The 21,030-nt window shown below is 40.4% G+C and overlaps 1 protein-coding gene across 2 annotated transcripts in view; it reads left to right on the top strand.

Annotated features, from left to right (window-relative positions):
• NTN4 (netrin 4) overlaps positions 1–21,030 on the top strand; it is a 145,206-nt gene that overhangs the window by 94,787 nt on the left and 29,389 nt on the right. For both annotated transcript variants that reach the window (XM_069095188.1, XM_069095187.1), the window contains exons 4-5: positions 1,904–2,030; positions 6,905–7,093. In XM_069095188.1, coding sequence (XP_068951289.1) covers positions 1,904–2,030; positions 6,905–7,093 — 316 coding nt within the window. The remainder of the gene's footprint in view (positions 1–1,903; positions 2,031–6,904; positions 7,094–21,030) is intronic.

Genomic DNA, 21,030 nt, shown 5'->3' with positions numbered 1-21,030 from the left:
GCCGGGTAACCTTGAGCAAGTTACTTAACCCCAATTGCTTTAAAAAAAAAAAAAGTTAAGAGACTTGCCCAGGGTCACATAGCTAGTTAGTGTTTAAAGGTGTATTTTAATTCAGGTCCTTCTGACTCCAGGCCCAGTGTTCCATCCACATGCCATCTAATTCCTTAGGAAAGAGATTGGGGTTGAATAAGTAGATCTGAGAATGATTGAATCCATGGGAGTTGAAGAGATTGCCAAGGGAAATAGCCTAGAGAAAGAAGAGAAGAGGACCCAGGACAGAGTCCTAGGGTATACTCGGTGTTAGGGAATGAGTCTGAAGGGCTTAGTTTGGGGGATTCATTCTTTTCACTACCCTGTCACTCAATTGGTGGTCAAACATGACAATGGTCATAGCTGAGCATCTCTAAAATATACTTGAGACTTTTGTAGCATCATGGCCACATGGAGTTATATTATTGTTCAACCTCAGTCCACATTTCTCCCATTTTAATAAAACAAAACAAAACCAACCTGTTTTTCTATCCCTTGAGGGATAAAGGGACTATGCATTCAACAAATATATTCAAAAAAATGTCAAGTGCTTCCTGTGTATAGAGCACTATTCTAATTAAAAGCAGCCAGAGAAGCTCTGCATCACACAATACAGCTACATCGATAGAAAATAACTTTCACCAGTGATATAGTTAATATTTACAAAGCACTTTCTTCACTACAACATGGGCAGGCATAAGTATTGCAAGTATTATTAACATTTTTCAGATGAGGAAAGAGAAAGTGAGTTGCCCAAGATTGACAGCTCTAGGACTGGAATCCAGGTTCTCTCACTCCAGATCCAGTGCCCGTTCCACACCACCATGCTCTCCCCCAAGAATGATGACTCTTATTTCCTCTTATCCTAAGACCATCAGGAAAAATCTTTGCTTTACATGCTATACACATTTAGATCCGTGTTCCTCAGATTAGGGTAATTCTTGAGCCTAGCAGATATTTCCACAGGCATTCTGTGATATTTTTTAACTCTATAGAGAATAATATAATTATATGGTTCTTTGGGTTAATGGTGATTTCAAATATAAATAAACATTTTAAGCTATAAAGGCCTCTTATTTCATGGAAAAGGTACCAAAAGAAAGGAAAAAACTCTTAAGAAAAAAACAATCCCTGGGTTCATGAATCAGTGGGAGTTATATGTTATTTTGAGATCAATTTCCAGATTGAATTCCAAGGGTCCAATTAAGACAACATATATAGATTCTAGCTTTTTTGCCATCAGGTCTTGATCTTAAGGGGTTATTCCTGTGTCCATTCAAAGCATTTCAGACATGTTGAAAAAAATGACTGCTCCCCACAAAGATGATTTCTGCTTCCTCGTGTTCACACTTTTGTTCCTGCAATCCCCTCCCTTTGTGATGCCCTTTTTTCTCTGCCTCTGAAAATTCTAGCTTTTCAAGTCCATTTCTGCTAGCCATCCTTGGCCATTCCAGCCTCCTCAGAACTCCCCTAGCGCTTCTGCAGCAATAACAAAAACATTTATTTCTTTGTATCACCCAAACCTAGTACCTTCCCCATAGTAGATACTCAGTACATATTTTTTTGGTGGGTTTGATTACAGATCTCTGGGTTAATTTGCCTCAGGATACCGTCAGTACACACTAAAAAAATGACTGTATTTGTGACATGCAAATGAGGACCACACATCCAATAATCAAGGGGAAAAACGGTGTTATCCAATCTTCAAAAATCCCCAAATACACTGAACACAGGATCTGCTGGGATTGCAATTAATCCTTCAAAGCAAATAAACATCAAGAGGAGAGAGCTAGACACTATGGCCTAGATTGTGGGAAGTCATCTCTTCCCTGGCACCCCCTGCAATCATGGCTCTGGTTTATTTTTGTTGTAGGTACATGGAAAGTGTACGTGTAAGCACAACACCGCAGGCTCCCACTGCCAGCACTGTGCCCCCCTCTACAACGACCGGCCCTGGCAGGCTGCAAATGGCAAGACAGGGGCTCCGAATGAATGCAGAAGTAAGTAAGTGACAAATCCCAGACGTGCATAAGCCCTCTTTGTACCATGGACTCTTCTGGGGACACTTGTCTCTGGAGTCTTCAAAGGCAACAGGGTGAGAGAAGACAGACGAGTCTGGCTTCTTCCATCATGGTCCATGGCACCTCCCATCCAACACATCAATCATTGAAAACTGGCACTCTTTGTAAAGCTCCCAGGGCACCCATTCTACCAGGAATCAGTGACTTTGCTTAGATCCTCTACGGGAGCACAGTACTAATCCCATGACCTGCTCCTCCACCCCACCTGAGCCTCACGTAGGGGTGGTCATACCATGGATTCCTCCATTAGCACACAAGTGTTTCATGGAAAGCATACAACATGTAAGCACAACATCAAAAACTCTGACATTCCTTTATGTGGCCAAAACCTCCTATCATGTCATTTGTCTTTATGCCTCATCCCTCCTAAAGCTGTTTTTCACGCTTATCAAAATCTTCAATCCTTTCATCTTTCTGTACTTTCTTATGGAATTTTCCCAATTTTCATTTAACATTTCTCCCTTCCAAATCTCAACCCTCTATTTAACCAATTCAATTCTACACTGTCATTTATTCTCGAATCCCTTGACATCATTTTGCACTCTCTCCTCCTTCCCCACAGACCTCAATGAGGTCTTTCCTTGGTAACATTATCCCCAATGATCTCATCTCCTCCTCTTTTCTCCAGCAAATTGCAACCTCAATCATCTTCTTTCTCTAATTTCCAACCTCATTCCTTCCCTTGTCTCTAAATATGTTCATTGTACTCCCTGAAGGGTCTCTCCTGGGCCCTTCTCTCTCCACTCTTTCTCTCTTGGAGACCTCATAAGTTCCCTTGGGTTGAATTCTCTCTCTATGACAAAAACTCCCAGATCTGTATATCTGGAGAGTCCCATCTCTCCCCTGGGCTTCAATCCCACATCAACAATTACCTATTGGACTTCTCCAACTGGATGTCTTGGAAACATCTTAAATTCAACACACCCAAAACAGAAAAGATTCTCTTTCTTCTCCCAAGTGTCACCCTCTTCCAAACACCCCTGTTTCTTTCAAAGACACCAGCACTCTTCTAACATCCCCGGATCAGAACTTCAGCGTTGTCCTTGACCCCTCAGCCCCCCTCACTCCACAGATCTCATCAGTTGCCACATCTTGCCATTTCTGTTTTCACACCTCTAGCATCTGATCCTTCTCTCCACTCACACAGGTTCTCATCACTTGTCATCTAGATTTTTACTAATTTATTCTAATTGGTCTCTGTATACTGATTGGTATCCCTGATCTCCTTCCAGTTCATTCTTCACACTGTTGCTAAAATCATTTTCCTTAAGCACAGATCTGACCTTATAACTCCCCTTATTCATTAAACTCCAGGGGCTTCCTCTCACTTCAGGTATACAGAATAAACCTCTTTATTTGGGTTCTAAAGCCCTTCATAACCTGGCCCCAACCTGTGTTTCCAGCCCCCTTGCACATCATTCCTTCTCCAGCGCTCTCCAGTCCAGCCAAGCTGGCCCTCTCTCTGCTCCTCCCAGGAGCAGTGCCATCTCCTATCTCTGTTCTTTTGTTTGGACACCCTCCCTTCTGCCCCATAGAACTCCTGTTTTCCTTCAAGTCACAACTGAAGCACAACTTTCTAGTGAAGATTTTCCTCACCCCTCTGCAAGTGCTGCTGCTTTCCCTACTTTACGCTTAAGATACAGATAGAGCTGAGACCTGTAATTTCACTGCTACAGGGAAGGCACTCCTTGGTGAGGAAATTTCCTCAAGCAAGGCAGATCTGCTGGGTGATGCAGGGGATGGAGCGCTACATCCAGTCAGGAAGATGCAGTTCAAAGCCAGTTCCAGACACTTATTAACTGTACGTTCTTCTTTCTGACTCAGTTGCCTTATCTGTAAAATGAGGATAATAATAGCACCTACCTCCCTGGGTTATTTTGAGGATAAAATGCAATAATGTTTAAAAATAAGTACTATATAATATTAGTAGTCATTATTATTATTACTTTATAATTTATAGTTCTGTAAAATTTCCTAGAACATTGAGGTATTAAATGAATGATCCCAGGTCACACTATTGGTGTGTCTTAGAGGCAGGTCTTGAACCTAGGTCTTCCTGGCTTTGAAGAGAGTTCTCTGTCCCTGGCCTCTTTCATTAATTTCTATTTATTTGTGCATGTTCTTTTTGAATTTATTCTGTTTATACTTATTATGTACTTACCTCTCCCCACCCACCATGAGAAAGTAAACTCCTGAAGAATGGGACTCATATCATTGTATTTATGTCCTCCGGCCAGCACAACACTTACAATGGCTCTTATTTAATACTTTTTGGATTAATTGTTTGGCCTTGTAAAGCAGGCTGACTAGATAACTGAGCTGCTACAGTGTCCCAGACAAAGAAAAAGGTTTCATCGAGGATACTTTGGGTGATAACGATTCCAAATAATAAGCTGTGCTACCTTCTCCTGGGCAGCCGTGAGTGAGAGTGCACCCCCCAGGGACTGCCCTGAGAAGGGTGTCAAGGAAGGGCACTGGGGAGCTCCAGCCATTTGCTGCTCCACTTCTGCAATTTCACCTCCAATTTTTCCAGCATAGCCAACTACTGTATTTTTTAAAATATCCTGTAAATTTCATAATCCCTAAGGGAAAAATCTTTTTTTATTTTTATTTTTGTTAAGGGAACTCCTGATCAAGGTCAGCCTATAGCACTGATTAATAACCCATGGAGCCCAAACAGGATGATTACAGAGACCTGGGCAGTTTGCCAGCTGCTAATGTGGGATGATGTCTCTACCTAAAGCATTTGTTCTAGGCCATCACTACGAACTTGATGACCAGGATTATGATTCCTTAATGCTTCCTTTATAGTTGGTACTAATTTCTCTCTAGGGAATTGAATTAACACCAAAAATCAGACATATTCTTGTAGGTAGCCTGACCTTCATGGTTTATCCTGCTTATTCTCCTACAGAGGAGGAAAATCCAGGATTCCTTCATCAAGCACTTATTAAATGTCTATTATGTGCCAAGCACTGGAGCAGGCATGTGGGACAAAGACAAAAATCAAACAGTTCCTCCTGGTTCTACTCACTTCATAGTGTAGCTCACACAACGGTTTATTGTAACCAAGCCCCCACCTCGTTAGTCCAGTACTAAGAACAGAGCCCTGTCTTTTTCAACTGTTGTTCTTATATTTCTGTCTTCCCACCTTGTCCTACAACCCTGAGGCCTTATTCTCACTAGGTACTAAAACCCTGTCACCTGCACCCAGTCCCTTGGACTAACTCCTTGCTTCCTTCTGCTAGACCTCCCCACAGTGATTGCCTACCTGCTGCCTCCTACTCGCTGCCTTCCACCTGGGTGTGCTGATGCTGTACTCAACCTGTTTGCAAGGATGTTATCCCCTTACCCAGTGTTGCTCTCCCCATGCCATTCATCTGTCTACTTTGATCACTACCTACTGTTTATTGTTATATTCCCCAACCATCTGCTTGGACTCCCTCCTAGGATCGCTCGCCTTATTTTAGCAGATCTATCTATCCTCAGAGTCCCAGCCTCAGTCTGTCCCAACCACTGGCCACCAAGTCCTGGTATTGACAGAAACTTAGATTTTCCTAGTACCTGTAAGATTTAAAGGTAGGTATTGTGAGCCCCATCTTTTCAGGCATCAGTTAAGGATATGACTCTTATTTTTGTTTATAAGAAATGTTAATGATTGCCCTTAACTATATATCTGAAATCATTATGGTCTCTATGTTCCTTATCATGTTTTTTAAGAGTTTTTTTATTAAGAATCTGGCCCAATACCATCATATGTTGAGAAAACAGTGAAAACACAATGGCAAGAATATTTTAAAGCAGAATTGTAGTCAGTGAGGAAGCTTATATTTTTATTCTAAATCACTTCAAATAATTTACAGAATTCTTCCCAGTTTCCTAGAGTGCCATTCTGGCCCTTCCCATAGAAATCACTTGCTCATTTAAGTTCATAAATAAAAAGAAAAGGGAGTGTGTTTCTTGAATCTGTTGAAAGATAATGGAAATGTTTCTAGGAAAATTAGTACTTGAGAGATGGGGTAGCTGACTTACAGTGGGAATTTGTGGTTTCTGAAGGAATTTGATTTCTCTACCCTAACTTCATACTCTCTAGTTCAGCTACACCTCAGAAATATTATTCCAAGAACAATCAGTATATTTTTTGCACTTTGAGCAGAACTTTTGGGAGTCACTTCTGAGTGTTACTTTAGGCCAATCCAAATTCAACAAACATCTGTTAAGCCCCTATATTCAAGGCATTGGGCTAAGCCTAATCTGGGAGATAGGGCACACTTACAAATGCATGTGATACAAAGTAGGTTCTGTAGGCAAAGGAGAGATCCCGGAGAGGGCCAAATGAAAATCTGAGGAGGGAACAATGAGTGAGTCACTATCTCTTTCATAAGTGATCATGTTGCTCTAGTTTTCAAGTTATCAATTGGTTAAACTGGTTACTCATAAAAGCAATCAGAATGGGGCCAAAGGATGCCCAGAAATGGGCCATGATCACTGGAGGATTTTTACAGCTTCACCCTCATTGCAGAGAAGTGAGACATTTTGGTCTGTAGAACTTCCTCTCTAATAAAAATCTCTATCCTGGAAATTAGCGATATTCCACAGTTTCTTTGCTTAACAAACAAGTTTTAACTTTGTAGGTCTCCTTAGAACATAAAAGGTCTTGAAATTTCAGTGTTTTAAAAGCAGATACCCAGTTTACCTGACTACCCCTTAATGCTCTGAGTCTTGAAAAGTCCTATCACAGCTGGCATTTGTCTCATTTTTCATCATGTTCTTTCCTCTCTCCTCTTTCTCAGCCTGCAAGTGCAATGGCCATGCTGACACATGTCACTTTGACAAGGATGTATGGCGAGCATCAGGAAATCGGAGTGGTGGAGTGTGTGACAACTGTCAGCACAATACAGAAGGTCAACATTGCCAGCGATGCAAGCCAGGTTTCTATCGGGACCTTCAGAGACCCTTCTCTGCTCCAGATGCCTGCAAATGTGAGTAATTCCTAGGGAAGAAAGAGAGGTTTAAAGTGGAAGAGAAGACACCTTCCACTGTTGATTGTTTTAGTCTAGAGGGGATGGAAAGAAGGAAAGGAGGGAGGGAAAGAGGAATGAAGGGAGGGAAGGAAGAAGGGAGGGAGGGAGGAAGGAGGGAGAGAAGAAAGGAAGGGAAGAAAGAAGGAAGGAAGGAAGGAAGGAAGGAAGGAAGGAAGGAAGGAAGGAAGAAAGGAAGGAAGGAAGGAAGGAAGGAAGGAAGGAAGGAAGGAAGGAAGGAAGAAAGATGGGGATACAAATAAAAAAGTCATAGACGGTTTCACACAAGTTAAATGAAAATGTCTCATGGTCTTTAGGGTTTAGTAGCAAAACAGATAATGATGCTTCTTTAGTGTGATTTCCAGTGATATAGAATCCTATCAGTTTTTATGTTAAACTATCTGACAGTGCCAGAGACTTTGGTGGCAAGTACTTTCCTTTCTTAATCTTCAGTAACTGTGGTTGCCAGGCTTCTACTCCATAGGGATTCCTTCCCAGGATGATAGCTGACAGCATGAGGCTGGAAGCATAGCTGTTCCCAAAGCTTTGAGATTCAAGGTCCTGGGATGTTTTCTTCAGATCTTGAAGGGAGGTGGTGGTCAAGATGGTGGTGGGGATTTGACTTGCCTGGGACGTTCTGCCTCCAGTTTCTCCCCGTGGGGGCCTTGCTGCTTCAGCTCTTCTGGCTTGACTACATTGTGTGTGGCAGTTGGTTCACAGCTGATGATAAGTAATGTGAATGATAGGATAAGAATAAGGACAGAGCCTCTGATTTTACATCTATAGGAAACTCCCTCTTACCAGTGTAGGTTGGCATCTTTTCTGGATATGACTTTAACTCCTGGAGATGTGCCAAAGGCATTGAGAGGTTACATGTAACTTGCTTTGGATTATAGAGTCAGTATGGATCAGAGGCATGATTTGAACCCAGTTCTTGCTGGCTCCAAGCCCTGACCTCTACCCACAATGCCATTCTGCCTCTTTAGTAGCATTATTATCAGATGAAAACATCATTATATAAAATAGCACTGGAAAACAAGTCTCAAAATAAGAGGGCAAAAAAAGAGCTAAGAGAAGGATATTGAAGGAAGAACTATCCAGAAATTACCTCTTAGGAACAAGATTAAGCCATGTCTAGTCTATGATAAACAAGGAAGAGAGAGTTAGGAATAGTTTTTACATTTTAAAATAAAACTTAATTGTATTTTAAAATGTAAAAACCATTCTTAGCTCACTAGTCACACAAAAACAAACCCCAGATGTGGCTCTGGCCATAGTTTGCTGAACCCAGACTTGAAAGATTAATTTTTTTTATCTTTTTTTTTGCCTTTTTTTTGAGGGGCAATTGGGGTTAAGTGACTTGCCCAAGGTCACACAACTAGTAAGTGTTAAGTTTCTGAGGTCACATTTGAACTCAGGTCCTCCTGACTCCAGGGCTGGTGCTCTATTCCACTGCACTACCTAGCCACCCCGAAAGATTAATTTTTAATTAATAAGAAGACTACAAACCAAACCAAAATATAAACAGAATTTAATGAAATGAAAAAGAAAGTTTACTTGCAAATTGCTATTGTGTCATTCTAGTGTTGATCACTTAAAGAACAGAAAATATTTTGCTTTCCCTGGGACTTGACATGGCTAAATGATGCACTGGGGATCATAACTAATGTGGGATCTACCAAGTCATTACTTCGTCACCTAAAATATCTAAAGTCTTAAAAAGCAGTTGTACTTTTTGCTGAGTTTTTGGCTTAAACCCAAAAAAGAAAGATAGTTTTTAAAAGAGTAGAATCCATGGAGATCTGTGTATTTTTATATAACATTACTTAAAACAGGTCGCTATGCAGAATAAACTTGGAGATGAAGTAAGTCTATGTGAGTGTGTATATGTTGGAGAATAGAGAACCCTCAGAGCCAGCTCTGGAAGGAAGCCAGTGAGAGGCAGAGCCATGGCTAGACTGCTGCCCTGCCTGGGATGTCTTCCCATGCTCTTCAGACTTGTCAGATGGTTAGCAGCAAACCCTTAACTCCTGCAGAACAAGGACCAATTCATTTTGACTTTATAACCACACTACCTCACACATTGTAGGAACTTCATAAACGTTTGTGAATTGACTAGAATCACGTTAAGGTTCAGTAAAAATTATTGTCCCCCATTTCAGGGTCTCTGTGGCCTGCTCCCCAATGCCCTCTGAGGGTAGAGGGCAAAGGTCACTCCTCTAAATTAGGCCAAATCTAATGGCCATTGAGAGTGCCTTACTTTTAAGGCAAAAGCTGATTTTAAATTGAAAAGACCCTATCCCATTAGCAATAGAAAGTCTCCTTCTCAGTCATTTTCAGGACCCTGGCTACTGCTTTTTCCAAGTCTTATTAATGTTAAAGGAAAAGGGGGTGAGTAAGCATTATCATATCTCCCATTCTAAAAAGTAAGAAGATGATATGGTATCCATTGATAACTACAGTGTTACAAGCCTTTTTCACGAAAACAGCTTTTACCAACTATTGCTGTGCTTGTGCATTTATATGTATTTACATATATACACTCTACATATACATTTATATTGTGTACATATAAAATACACATTCATATATGTAAATGTGTATATGCATCTAGATATGAATACACATACCATTTGAAGATAATAGAGGAAATGGAAGAGGCTTCTTGCAGAAGGTGGAATTTCAGCTGAAACTTCAAGGAATCCACAAAAGCTAGAAGGCCGAGACAAAGAGAGAATCCTAGGCCTGGGAGACAGGCAGGGAAATGCACAAACTCTAGAGACAGAGAGTGAAGCTGATGTCACTGGGTCATGGAGTTCATGGCTGGGAGATAAAGTAGGAGAAGACTGAAAAGGTAGAAAGGGCCAGGTCATGAGAGGGCTTTAAAAGCCAAATGTGGTGTTTTTTTTATTTGATCCTAGAGGAAATAGGAAGCCACTAGAATTCCTTGAATAGCAAAGTGACATAGTCAGACCTGCACTTTGGGAAGATCACGGTGACAGCTGAGTGGAGGATGGACTGGAGGGAGAGACTTGAATCAAGCAGATCTCCCCTCCCCCACCCCCCCAGTAGTCATGCCGCTGTGAAGAGATGAGGGCCTACACCAGAGGACGCTACCACTACTGGTAGTGTCAGAGGAGAGGAGGAGGCATATAGGAGAGATGTTCCAACTAAAAGTCAATAAAACTTAGCAACAAATTGGATGGGGGGCTCAGAGAAAGTGATTGGGAGGATAGTGGCCCCCTCAATAATAACAGGGAAGCTAGAAAGACAGGACAGTTTGGGGAGAAAGATAATTAGTTCAATTTTGGATATGCTGAATTTAAGATATTTACAAGACATGCAGTTCAAACTGTTTAATTACGCATTTGGATCTGTGAGTCTGATGGTCAGGAGAGGAGCTGGACTGGGTAGGTAGACTTACAATATAGAGATGGTCATTTAATCCATAGAAGCTGATGAGATCACTAGGTGAAATAGTACAGAGGAAGAAGAGAGTAGAGCCTGGAACAGAACCTTGGAGGACCGAGACTAATCATGTTTATATGGTACTTCCTGGGTAAAAATCCAGCCAAGGAGACTGAAAAGGGGGTGTCAGACAAGCAGGACGAGAACCAGGAGAGAGCAATATCGAAGTAACTTAGAGTGAAGAAAGGATTGTGGGGAACAGGGCAATCACAGTCAAGAAAGATGATGAGAAAGGTCATTAGACTTGACAGCTGAGAGATCACTGGGCACTTTGCAGACAAAGCAATTTCAGTTGAATGAGTCTGGAAGTCAGACTGCAGAGTTAAGAATCTGAGAGTAAAGGAAGTGGAGGCACCCATTGTAGAATGCCTTCTCAGAGGGTTTATCCACAAAGGGGGGAAAGAGGGAAGATGAAAGCAAAGACAAATAGGTGGCCTAAATAAGGGTTGTTTTGAGAATGGAGGAAACATTGGTGTGTTTGTTGGGAGCAGGGAAAACAGCTAGTAAAGAAACTAGAAAGTAGAGAGTGGACCTGACAGGGGGGTGATCTGCTGGAAAAGACAGAATGGGATGGGAACACATGGACATGTAGAAGGATTTGCTTTGTCAGGGAGAAGAGCTACTTCTCCATTTGAGACAGGGCAGGAGGAATCAGTGGGAGCCACCTCTGAGTGCTGTGAGATGAGGGGAGATGGCGCTCTCAGAAAATAGCCTTGGTCTTTTCAGTGACTATGAGGCAGACTCCTCAGCTAAGAAGGTGGGGAGGGGAGGGGTTTGAGAAGAATAAAAAGGTATCAGTGATTAAGAAAGAAAAAGGAAGTTCAGCAAAATCAACCAACACATTGCCATCTGGCCAGATAAGCAGCATGCCACCCTCGTATTCTTCCACCTCTCCAGTGAAAAGAAGGAGGTACTTTCTCACAACTCTTCTCCAGAATCAGACTTGGTCATTATAATTATATAGCATTCCATTCCATTTTGCCTATTCTTTTACATGTACACTGTTGTAATAATTATGTGTACTATTTTCTAGATTCTGCTTCCTTCATTTTACATTGGTTCATATAATCTTCCCATGTTTGAATTCTTTATATTTGCTTTTTTTCCACTTATATTCAGTAGTAGCCCATTACATTTATGTGCCATGATTTGTTTGGCTACTCTTTAAACTTTTCATTTTTCAGATGAGGAAGCTAAGACCTGGAAAAAGATGGCTTTCCCAAGCCCCCACAGCTAATGAGTGGTAGAGCCAGAATCCAGGTCTCCTGGCCTCCTGTCCCATGGGCCATCCCACCCCATCACAGTTTCTCCAGTTAATGCTGAATTCACTGCATAGGCACGTGCACAGATGGGTCCCACCAACACTGTGGCCAGATTCACATGGGGATACTTGTAAGGGAGTCATTCCTTTGGAACAGAGATGACAGACATACTGCAGCAAGAATCTTGAGTGTGGCCCAAATCAGATTGAAATGAAGTTGGGAAATAGTTAACAAACTAAATAAAAATATAATAAAACAGAGACAATATGACATTTTAAAACCAAGTCAATATGCTACCTGTAGGGATCATTATGTATGGATGAGTAGAAACTTTTTCTTTCTTTCTTTTTTTTTTTTTTGCCTTTTGGAGGGCAACTGGGGTTAAGTAACTTGCCCAAGGTTACACAGCTAGTTTTTTTGTGTGGGTGTTAAGTGTCTGAAGCCAGAACCGAACTTGGGTCCTCCTGACTCACTTCGCCATCTAGCCGCCGGAGTAGACACTTTTTCTAGTTTGGCACCTTAGCTTTAGGAGACTGAGGAACCTTTGTCCCTTACTCCCTAGCATGGTAAATCCCAAGTATCCTTCAGTCAAGCTCAATATTCTCATCTCAAAAATGGTGATCTCTGAGGTCACTTTCATTTCTAGAAGTCCATGTCTAATGAATCAGAAGCGTAATCCTGTGTTCACATACAGGAACTAATCATATACATCATAACTAGTAGACGTGGGCTGTCCACCACTGCAGTGCCCAAAATATAAATAGATGGGAAGCTCCACCCTTACCACACCCAGCCCAGCAAGAGTGACTCTTCCAAGCATCCTGGTGAGATTTATGTGGTTGCAGAGGGGTGGCAACAGGGAGGAGGCCCAGCATCAAACTATGCTCCTTTGTGCTTAGTTGTAGAGTTGGTATACACAAAGGATTAACACTGTCACAAAAATATGGGGGAATCTTTTCTTCTTTTCTTATAGAGGTACTGAGAGTTAGGGCGTTAACATAAAAGAATTCAGATCTAGTCTTCCTTCCTGACCTGCAGCCATTTGAAAACTAAGTTAGAAAATGAAGTAGAATTTGATCAATTTGTTAGTAGTAACCTTTGTTTGGGATCATGTGGAAAGTTAACTAACATACTTCCAAATTGAGAAGGAAACCCCAACTTTCCCAGGACCCTTTTTTTTTCTCTTTCATTCTCCCACTAAGTACTTTGTGTTGTGGTCAAGAAATGTGTACTTTGAGTTACTGGTCAAAGATTGTGTTGATAGTGAGACCCGACCAGAATAAACAGAGTTCTGAACCGGATCTAACCAATAGATTTATTCCTGTGGGCAATTAAATCATCCCTGTTTATTCTCACTTCCTCTTTATTCAGTCTTACACTGAGTCAGCTGTTGGGAAGCAGCCGATCAACTACAGGCTTCCATAGCCAAGAAGCCACTCCTGCGGATTCCAGAGAAGCTGTTTGTTTTCTTTAGGACTAGTAAGAGCATTGTTGAATTTATTTCTTTAGCTCTGAAACAAATGTCAGTGCTTTTAGGGTCTGTAGTGATGGGGGGAAATGTTAACCCCATTAACTGAACTTAGCACTGAGAAGAGAAATGGACTCAAACAGACTAACCATTAATACATTAAAATAGGAAAAAAAAAACCCTATCGTTTTAACTAGATACTATGAGGAATACTGTATCTAACAGTAGATGAAGATAGATAGAGTGTCTGGGCAGGATCAGTATTAGGGGAGTAACTTACTTTTGGACCCCTGAATTTCTGTTAATAGTGGTTTTTAAAAGCTTAAACAGTTCCATGAAATCATACTAAAGAAATCCAAGTTGATAAAGATGTCGGATAGGACTAGGATATTTAAAACAAAGTTGAGTGGTTTCCTTTAAACAAGAAAGTTTTGTTCCACACCTTCACCAGATTTCTCTAATCATTCTCATCTATTTCTTGATATCACTGAGAAATATAAAGAGAAAAGCTTTACATTCCCAACCCTGATTTTTTGTTTTAGACACCTCTACTAATCTTCAGGACAGCTAGGTAATACAGTAGATAGAATACTGGGCCTGGACTCAGGAAGACCTGAGTTCAGATCTGCCCTCAGTCACTTACTAGCTGTGTGACCTTGGGCAGGTCACTTAACCCTTCAGTTTCCTTATCTGTCAAATGATCTAGAGAAGGAGATAGCAAACTTCTGCAGTATCTTTGCCAATAAACCCCCCAATGGGGTCACAGAGAGTCTGATGCAACTGAAACAACTGATAACAATGCTAATCTTCACCATTACATAGGTCATGCTCTGGTTAGCATTAGGCTGTTTGGCACTTCCCCTATATTTAGAACAAAGTATTCTATCAAGTACACCAGCCTACTGGTAACTAACAAGACAGAGTAACTTTTTAGATTTATTCCTTTCAAGTGAAGTCATAAAATGTAATGGAGATATAGATCCCTCTACAACTGGCCTAGCTTAATAGCAAAGAATCAGGAACTTGTATTTAGCATTCATAAATTGGGGCTATGAAGAAGAAACATGGATACCCCAGAACTGTCTAACTTTATCTTACTTAGTTTACCAACCTCGTTCCCAGGTCCCTACACCCCAGCATCTCTTGATTTTTTATACATCAACTAGATCATTAGTTGCTACTTTTGAGTGTGACACTAAACTGGTGGAAATTTTTTCAGAGAAGATATCAATATCATTTTAAAAGATTGCATATTAATGATCATCTATAGCTTAATCTTGTCCCAGAATTCCCTATAGAGTTATAGTAGACCGTAGGAGATTGCTAAAAATCTGGCTAGATGTCTGAGCAGTCTTGGCAAGAGGCAGATTTATGCAGATAATGTGATTAATGGATATTTTTCCTGACACTCTGGTAGACATAAACACTGATAAGCAGTTGTATCAATTCTTTTCTCCCCTTCAAAATTCCTGACCCTTAATCCTTGTTTTTCTCCAGGAAAAAAAAATTGTATCCGTATTAGAAATTCTAAAATGCAAGATTCTAGTATAACTGTGTCAAAATACATAGCTAAATATTTCAGTGTGGGGGAACTCCCTCTCATTTACAACATGTGGATTTCTTACATATAAGTAACTTAAGTGGTAAATTGTTATGAGATAAGAATTGCCTCACCCAAATAAAACATAAAATACCACATGCATTGACAAATGTCTGTATTAGTCATTTTAGTTACCATCTAGTTACAACATATACTTACTTACATAATATAGAATTAAATAGATATATTTGTATGTCAGTATGTTATTATTTTAAAAATCATTTAGCAACTCCTTCCACTCTGTGCAAAAGTGGGGGAGTGTGGGTGTGGAATATTGCATACACTGCCAGGCACCAATGAGCAATCAATCAATCAACAGGCATTTAAGCACCTACTATGTGCTAGTCACTGTTTCAGGTTATGAAGATGCTAATATAAATATTGATATGTTAATTGAGTTTTGTTGAACTATTTTTCTTTTTCTCTTTTTTAAATCTTTGTTAAAATAGAGGTGAGAAAAGGATAAAAATATTTGAATAGATATCAATAAAAATAAGATTTTTTAAAAAGTCATTTAACCAGAGTTTTTATATGAGACAAATGTTTTTTCAGCAATCCTTTATTGTTGAAAAAGATAATGTCTCACCCTCCCCACCTCCTGTTAGAACCTAGAGGATACATTTTAGATAAGACAGGTGGGAACCCCAGATATTGACTATTAATACAAAGATGTTTGATGAATGTTGAAAACTTCCCTCATTTAAGCAAAGCACAACATTTTGAAAAAAATGTTTTATAGAACAGAACTGGCTATGTAGTATATAACTATACAGCATTTACTTAACACTCAAGTCATCTGAGTGCCTGGAATGAGCTCCCTTCCTATCTTCCCCTCTTCTCTTCCTGTAAGACAGCTTAGTCACCATCTCATTCATGAAGTAAACCTTTCCTGGTCATCCCCAATTGCCAGTGCCCTCTCTACCAAACTACCTTGTATTTAATTTAACTACTTTATATACATTTATATTTATGCTATAGATATTTTTTAATGTGTTTATTATCTCTTCTGATAGAATATAAGCCTGTGGTGGGTAAAGGTTGTTTCATTTTTATGTGTATCCCAGACACCAACCACAACACCTAACACATAGCAAGTGCTTAATAAATTCTTATTGATTTATAGTTGTTTATTGATTGACTATTTGAGCAACTGTCTTTCATTTTTCTTTTAACATTTCCCCAGAGGAAGCATGAATTAGTAGATAGAAAGCCAGCCTTGGAGGTAGGAAAGACATGGGTTTGTGTGCAGCCTTTGACCAGTATTTACTGGCCATGTGACTATGGACAAGTCACATAACCCCTTGGTGCTCTAAGCAACTCTGTAAGATTATAAATTGCAGAAAAGGTTCTGACCTACTTTGATAGATGGAATTTCCTTATCCAAGAGTTCCCTATATCAATGAAATGCATCCAGTCCTTCTTCTAGCCCCAGTAACTACATCACAATCCCTCGTACATAACAAGTGTTTACTGAGTCCCTGTTGAATTATACAAAATTGAATGGAGACGTGGTTTTAGTAATATGTAGGATCTTGGGATTTAGAAATTTAGAGATTTTCTAGCCTAAACCTCTCATTTTATAGCTAAAGAAACTGAGGCCTAGAGGAGTGATTTGCCCTAGGTCCCACTGTGCAAGGAGTAACAGTCAGGATTCAGTCCCTCATCTTCTAATTGTAGATCCAATGCTCTTTCTCATATTCTTTAATCAAAATGAGTAATTTATTAATACACAACTTTACTCTGTCCACAGCAAAGATCAGCAAGTGGAAGAGTAGTCTTCATCCTTTATCAAAGCAATTGAACCTCCTGAAAAAATGAACATACCTCATTATACCTTCCTGTAGTTGGTAAGGATCCTTCCAACAGAGTGTGAAAGATTGATTTAGCTCCTCTGCACTAAAACCCAAATGAAATGTTGGCCAAGGCAGGGCAGAACCTAGTTATTTTGGTTGCCTACCCTTAGCTTTCCAGCCTTATTTGTGAAGCTCAGGCTTCATTATTCAAATCTGGTTCCCTTTTCTTGGTAGTTACCAGTGTGATAGTAGCTTAGATTCCCTGGGGAAGTCATAGACAGAAAGCATATGGACCAGATGCTTTAAATCCTTACAACACCCTGCCCCAAGATATTTGCCTTTTTGTTGTCTTATGTGAAAATAGAAGAAGCTGGAGTGTATGGTTAATGCTCATATAAACTTATGCTTGGTTTCCCTGGTACATCAATCAATGAATAAAAATCTATTGAGTGCCTACTATGTGCCAAGCACTGTGCCAAGGTCTGGAGATACAAAAAGAGGCAAAAGACAGTCCTTGTCCTCAAGGAGCTTACAATTTCCCTTTCACCCCTCCAATCCTTTTTCTACATACCACTTAATGGTTATATTTTGTGCCATCAACTGATAGTTCAGAGTGAATGTAAATAGTAATTGTTTCTCTTTGGCCAGAAACCCTGAGGGTCTTCCCCTCTCTTTTTTTAAGGGGGGGGGGTGGTGTCAAAGGGGCCATCCCGTGGTTCACTTCTTCAATAGCTCTGATCACTGAATGGGCATTGCCTCAGTCAAAGTGAGAACTCACCTTAGCTTAAAAAGGTCAAGGGCTTCCTTTGCATCCTGGGCCAACTCCAGTTGTCCTGATCTATATCTGGTCACTAGAACCAGATGACTCTGGAGGAGGAGGAGGAAAAAGTGACTTAGCAAGCCCTGCCTCACTTAAGCCCAATTCACTTGCAAGTTCATGGCAACATCTTCCTAAAGTCATGGTCATCTTTGAGAACTAAGTCCAATGTACACAACACAGCAGTAAAGTAATCTTAAAGCACAGGTTTGACCATGTCTAGTTGTCTAATTGTCTAGTTGTTAAACTCTAGTAGGCTGCCTGTCACCTCTAGGTGATGGCATCCTCTGTCTATCCATCCCCCTTACACCTTTCCAGTCTTTTACCTTTCTCACTTCAACATATTCTGCAACCTAGTAACACTGGCTGTTTTGTTATACCTCAAGCTAGGTATTCCATCTCCTGACTTTTATTCTGGCATTTACTCTGACTGCCCCCATGCCTGGAATTCTCTTCCTTCTCATCTCTGCCTCCAGCCTCCCTGTATCCCTTCAAGTCCCAGTGCAATGATAATGGGAGTTGAACATCTTCCCGGTCCATTAATAGGTCTCACGTGGAGCCCAACAAGAGAAGCTTGATTTGAGGAGGCTTGTTTTTCAGGAAGGCTGGCACCTTTTGTTACTTTGTAATTACTCAGTGGGTCGTCGGGGTTGTGATGCCCTCTATGTTGTGATGCCCTCTCACTCTGAGGTGAGGTTTTGCTCTGGAGCTCACTCATTGGAAGAGTGTTTGTGTAATTTGACCAGACAAAACTCGGGTTAACTGTTAAGGAGCCCCCTGGCTTTGAAAACCCAATGTTGGTGCTTCTTTCTCTGGTAACTATGTAACATATAGCTTTGGTCAGATTGCTAGAAGCCCTGTCTCTTGATTTATGTTATTTTCTCAGTCTGTATTTTTTCTGCTTGTAATTTCTGTTTGTATTTTCTCTAAAGTTCAGGGTGTTGACTTTTCTCCCGAACTAAGTGAATGCATACATATATATATATGCAATTAAAGTAAGATTGTTGACCCCTTAAAAGTTGCTTTCCTTTGGAAAAGCAGATCAAAGAACCTGTGCTAGCAGTCATCCTGGGTAGGCTAGGGTGCTTGTTGTTATACCCAACTAAAAACCTTTTTCCTTAAGAAGACTTTCCTGATCCCCCTTAATTCTTGTGCTTTCTTTCTGTCCATTATTTCCAATTTATCCTGTCTTTATCTTGTTTGTACATAGTTGTTACATGTTGTCTTCCTATTAGAGTGGGGACTCCTTGAGAATAGGAACTGCTTTTTGCCTATCTTTGTTTCCCCAGCCATGTTTACTGGCACACGATAGACACTTAGTAAATGCCTATCAACTTACTTACTGATCCCTCATTTTACAAATAAGGAAACTGAAACCCAAGAAAGTGATGCCTATGAGGTAACTAAATCTAGTAATACAAAATAGAGTATAATAAATATACAAACAAGACCTTTATGATCACTGTACTGGGAGAGTTAGAAAGGAGTAGAGATCCTTTCAGCTAAGGATGATTAGGACAGGCATCACAAAAGAGGTGACATTCAAGTTGGGCTCAGAAGAATAGACAGGAGATTTCAACAGGTAGAGATTGGGAGCAAATCCTAGACATGGCATAAATGAGTCAAGAATGTGGAAGGCAAAGAGTAAGGAGGAAATCAACAACAAAAATGTTTCCCATAAATTATTGTTTTCCTGTGATATTGTTTTACAACTTTTAGCTGTCACATGATCACCACCACCATTTCCTAGGTGAAAGTATTCTCTCCTTCATCAAACTTCTCATGGCTTTTTGGTTTTGCATTCTTTATTCTTTCTGATATCATAAGGTAGTGTGTATGCCCAGAAAGAGTTTAGGAAGGTATTCCTGAATATTTCTTCTTTTTCCTGAATGAAGTATAAGATTACCTTGTCAAGATTACCTTTGTTGATCTTAATCCTTTTTAACTACCCTTGGGTTGAGTTCCTCCTACCAAAGAAAAACACTAAGCATTTCAAGAAAATCAAACAAACCTCTTCTTTGGTAAGCCCCATATCTCCAAGGGTCTGTGTGGTCCAACTCTGGGGTGAAGGTCTATTCAATTGAGGAAAGCATTTGAGGTTATTAAGCCTCCCCATTTCTTAGACTTCACAGTCCAAGTGAAGGGCAAGTCTTGGTTTGATTTTCACATAACAGCTCTGTCCCTTACTCTTCCTTGGCCCAAGGGCCTGAAAGGTCCAAGGACTCTTCAGTAATTTTAGAATTCCCTCCACTGACTCTTGGAAATTTGATTAAGAAGTGCCTTCATTTTTCTACAACTTCTGATTCATTGCTACCAGTTTGTATTTCTGTATCTTCCAGGTTGGCCCAGTAACTCCTAGCCCCTCTGCCACTGCTTCTATCCACTATCTCTTGGGCCATTTTGTTCCTTGAAAAGCCCTCACAGATGTACAGGCTTCCACTACCAGGGAACTGATTTTGAGGCCCTATATATAGTTCTATTTTCTCTGTGTTTCTCTTAGCCTGGTTTTCTCCAGCTATTTCTACCCTCCCTTTTAATCCAAACCTACAGCCTACACATATCAGCTAGCCCTGAAACCCAAGGTAAGATAAGTTCATACTTTATTAAAAGGACATAATCAATGCCAAGTCAAAGGCCTTATCCATATTAAGCTTTTGAACCATGACAAGGAGATCCCATATATGTTTCAGGGAACAAAAGAGGTATCAATCTATCCTCAAAGACTCCTACTAGACATACCCTATTTCTTCTCCCTCTGCAAATTACGCTATAGCATCATTGTCATATTGATGGGGTTCAGGGAGTTTAAGAATCCCAATAACCAGAGTCCCTGGAAAGCAGTCTGGAATGAATTCACGGACTCAAGTATTTTCTAAGTCAAGGTGGAAAAGATTTATTGTTACACTATAAAGGGGGCAAGAGTTCTTAGGGACCCTGCAACCTTAGAGGGATACAGTTAAAGTTTATAAAGTTAAAGGATAATCTACAGTAGAACCCCTGCCAAGTATGCTAATTAGGTGAGTGGGGTGGAATTAGGGAGGAGTTAAGGAGTGGTCAGTTCTTAAAGGAACATGCACTTTTAATATCTACTGACAGGCATATTGCCCAGAATTCACCAGGAAATAGCCCAGGGGGTGGGTGGTGGTGTGGAGGGGGCACTACTTGGAGGTGTGGTATTAGGCTTGAAACATCACTAAGTCAACTATCAGTCAGGGCTGACCAAGGTGCCACCCATCAATGTCACATTCGTCAAGATGGATATTGGGAGTATAAGTATATCCCAAGCTAACGAGAGATTCAGAATGTATATAATGAGCTAGGGAGTATACAATGACTGAATGTAGGATACATACAAGTATGACCCAGTACACAGCTGGGTCAAACTACTAAATTCTATAGGTGCAGCTGGCTACTGTATTAGGAAGAGAGATGCGTATTTTATTAGGGAATGCTGAGCTAGAGAGAAGCTGCCTGAGACAGTGTAGGGAGA

The sequence above is a fragment of the Petaurus breviceps genome, unplaced genomic scaffold (genome assembly GCF_028583685.1).
Source record: "Petaurus breviceps papuanus isolate PSGF00001 unplaced genomic scaffold, PetGlider_PUasm1.0 225, whole genome shotgun sequence".
Taxonomy (NCBI): Eukaryota; Metazoa; Chordata; class Mammalia; order Diprotodontia; family Petauridae; genus Petaurus; species Petaurus breviceps.
Note: the sequence above shows the minus strand (reverse complement) of the source record. Positions and strands in the feature narration are given on the sequence as shown.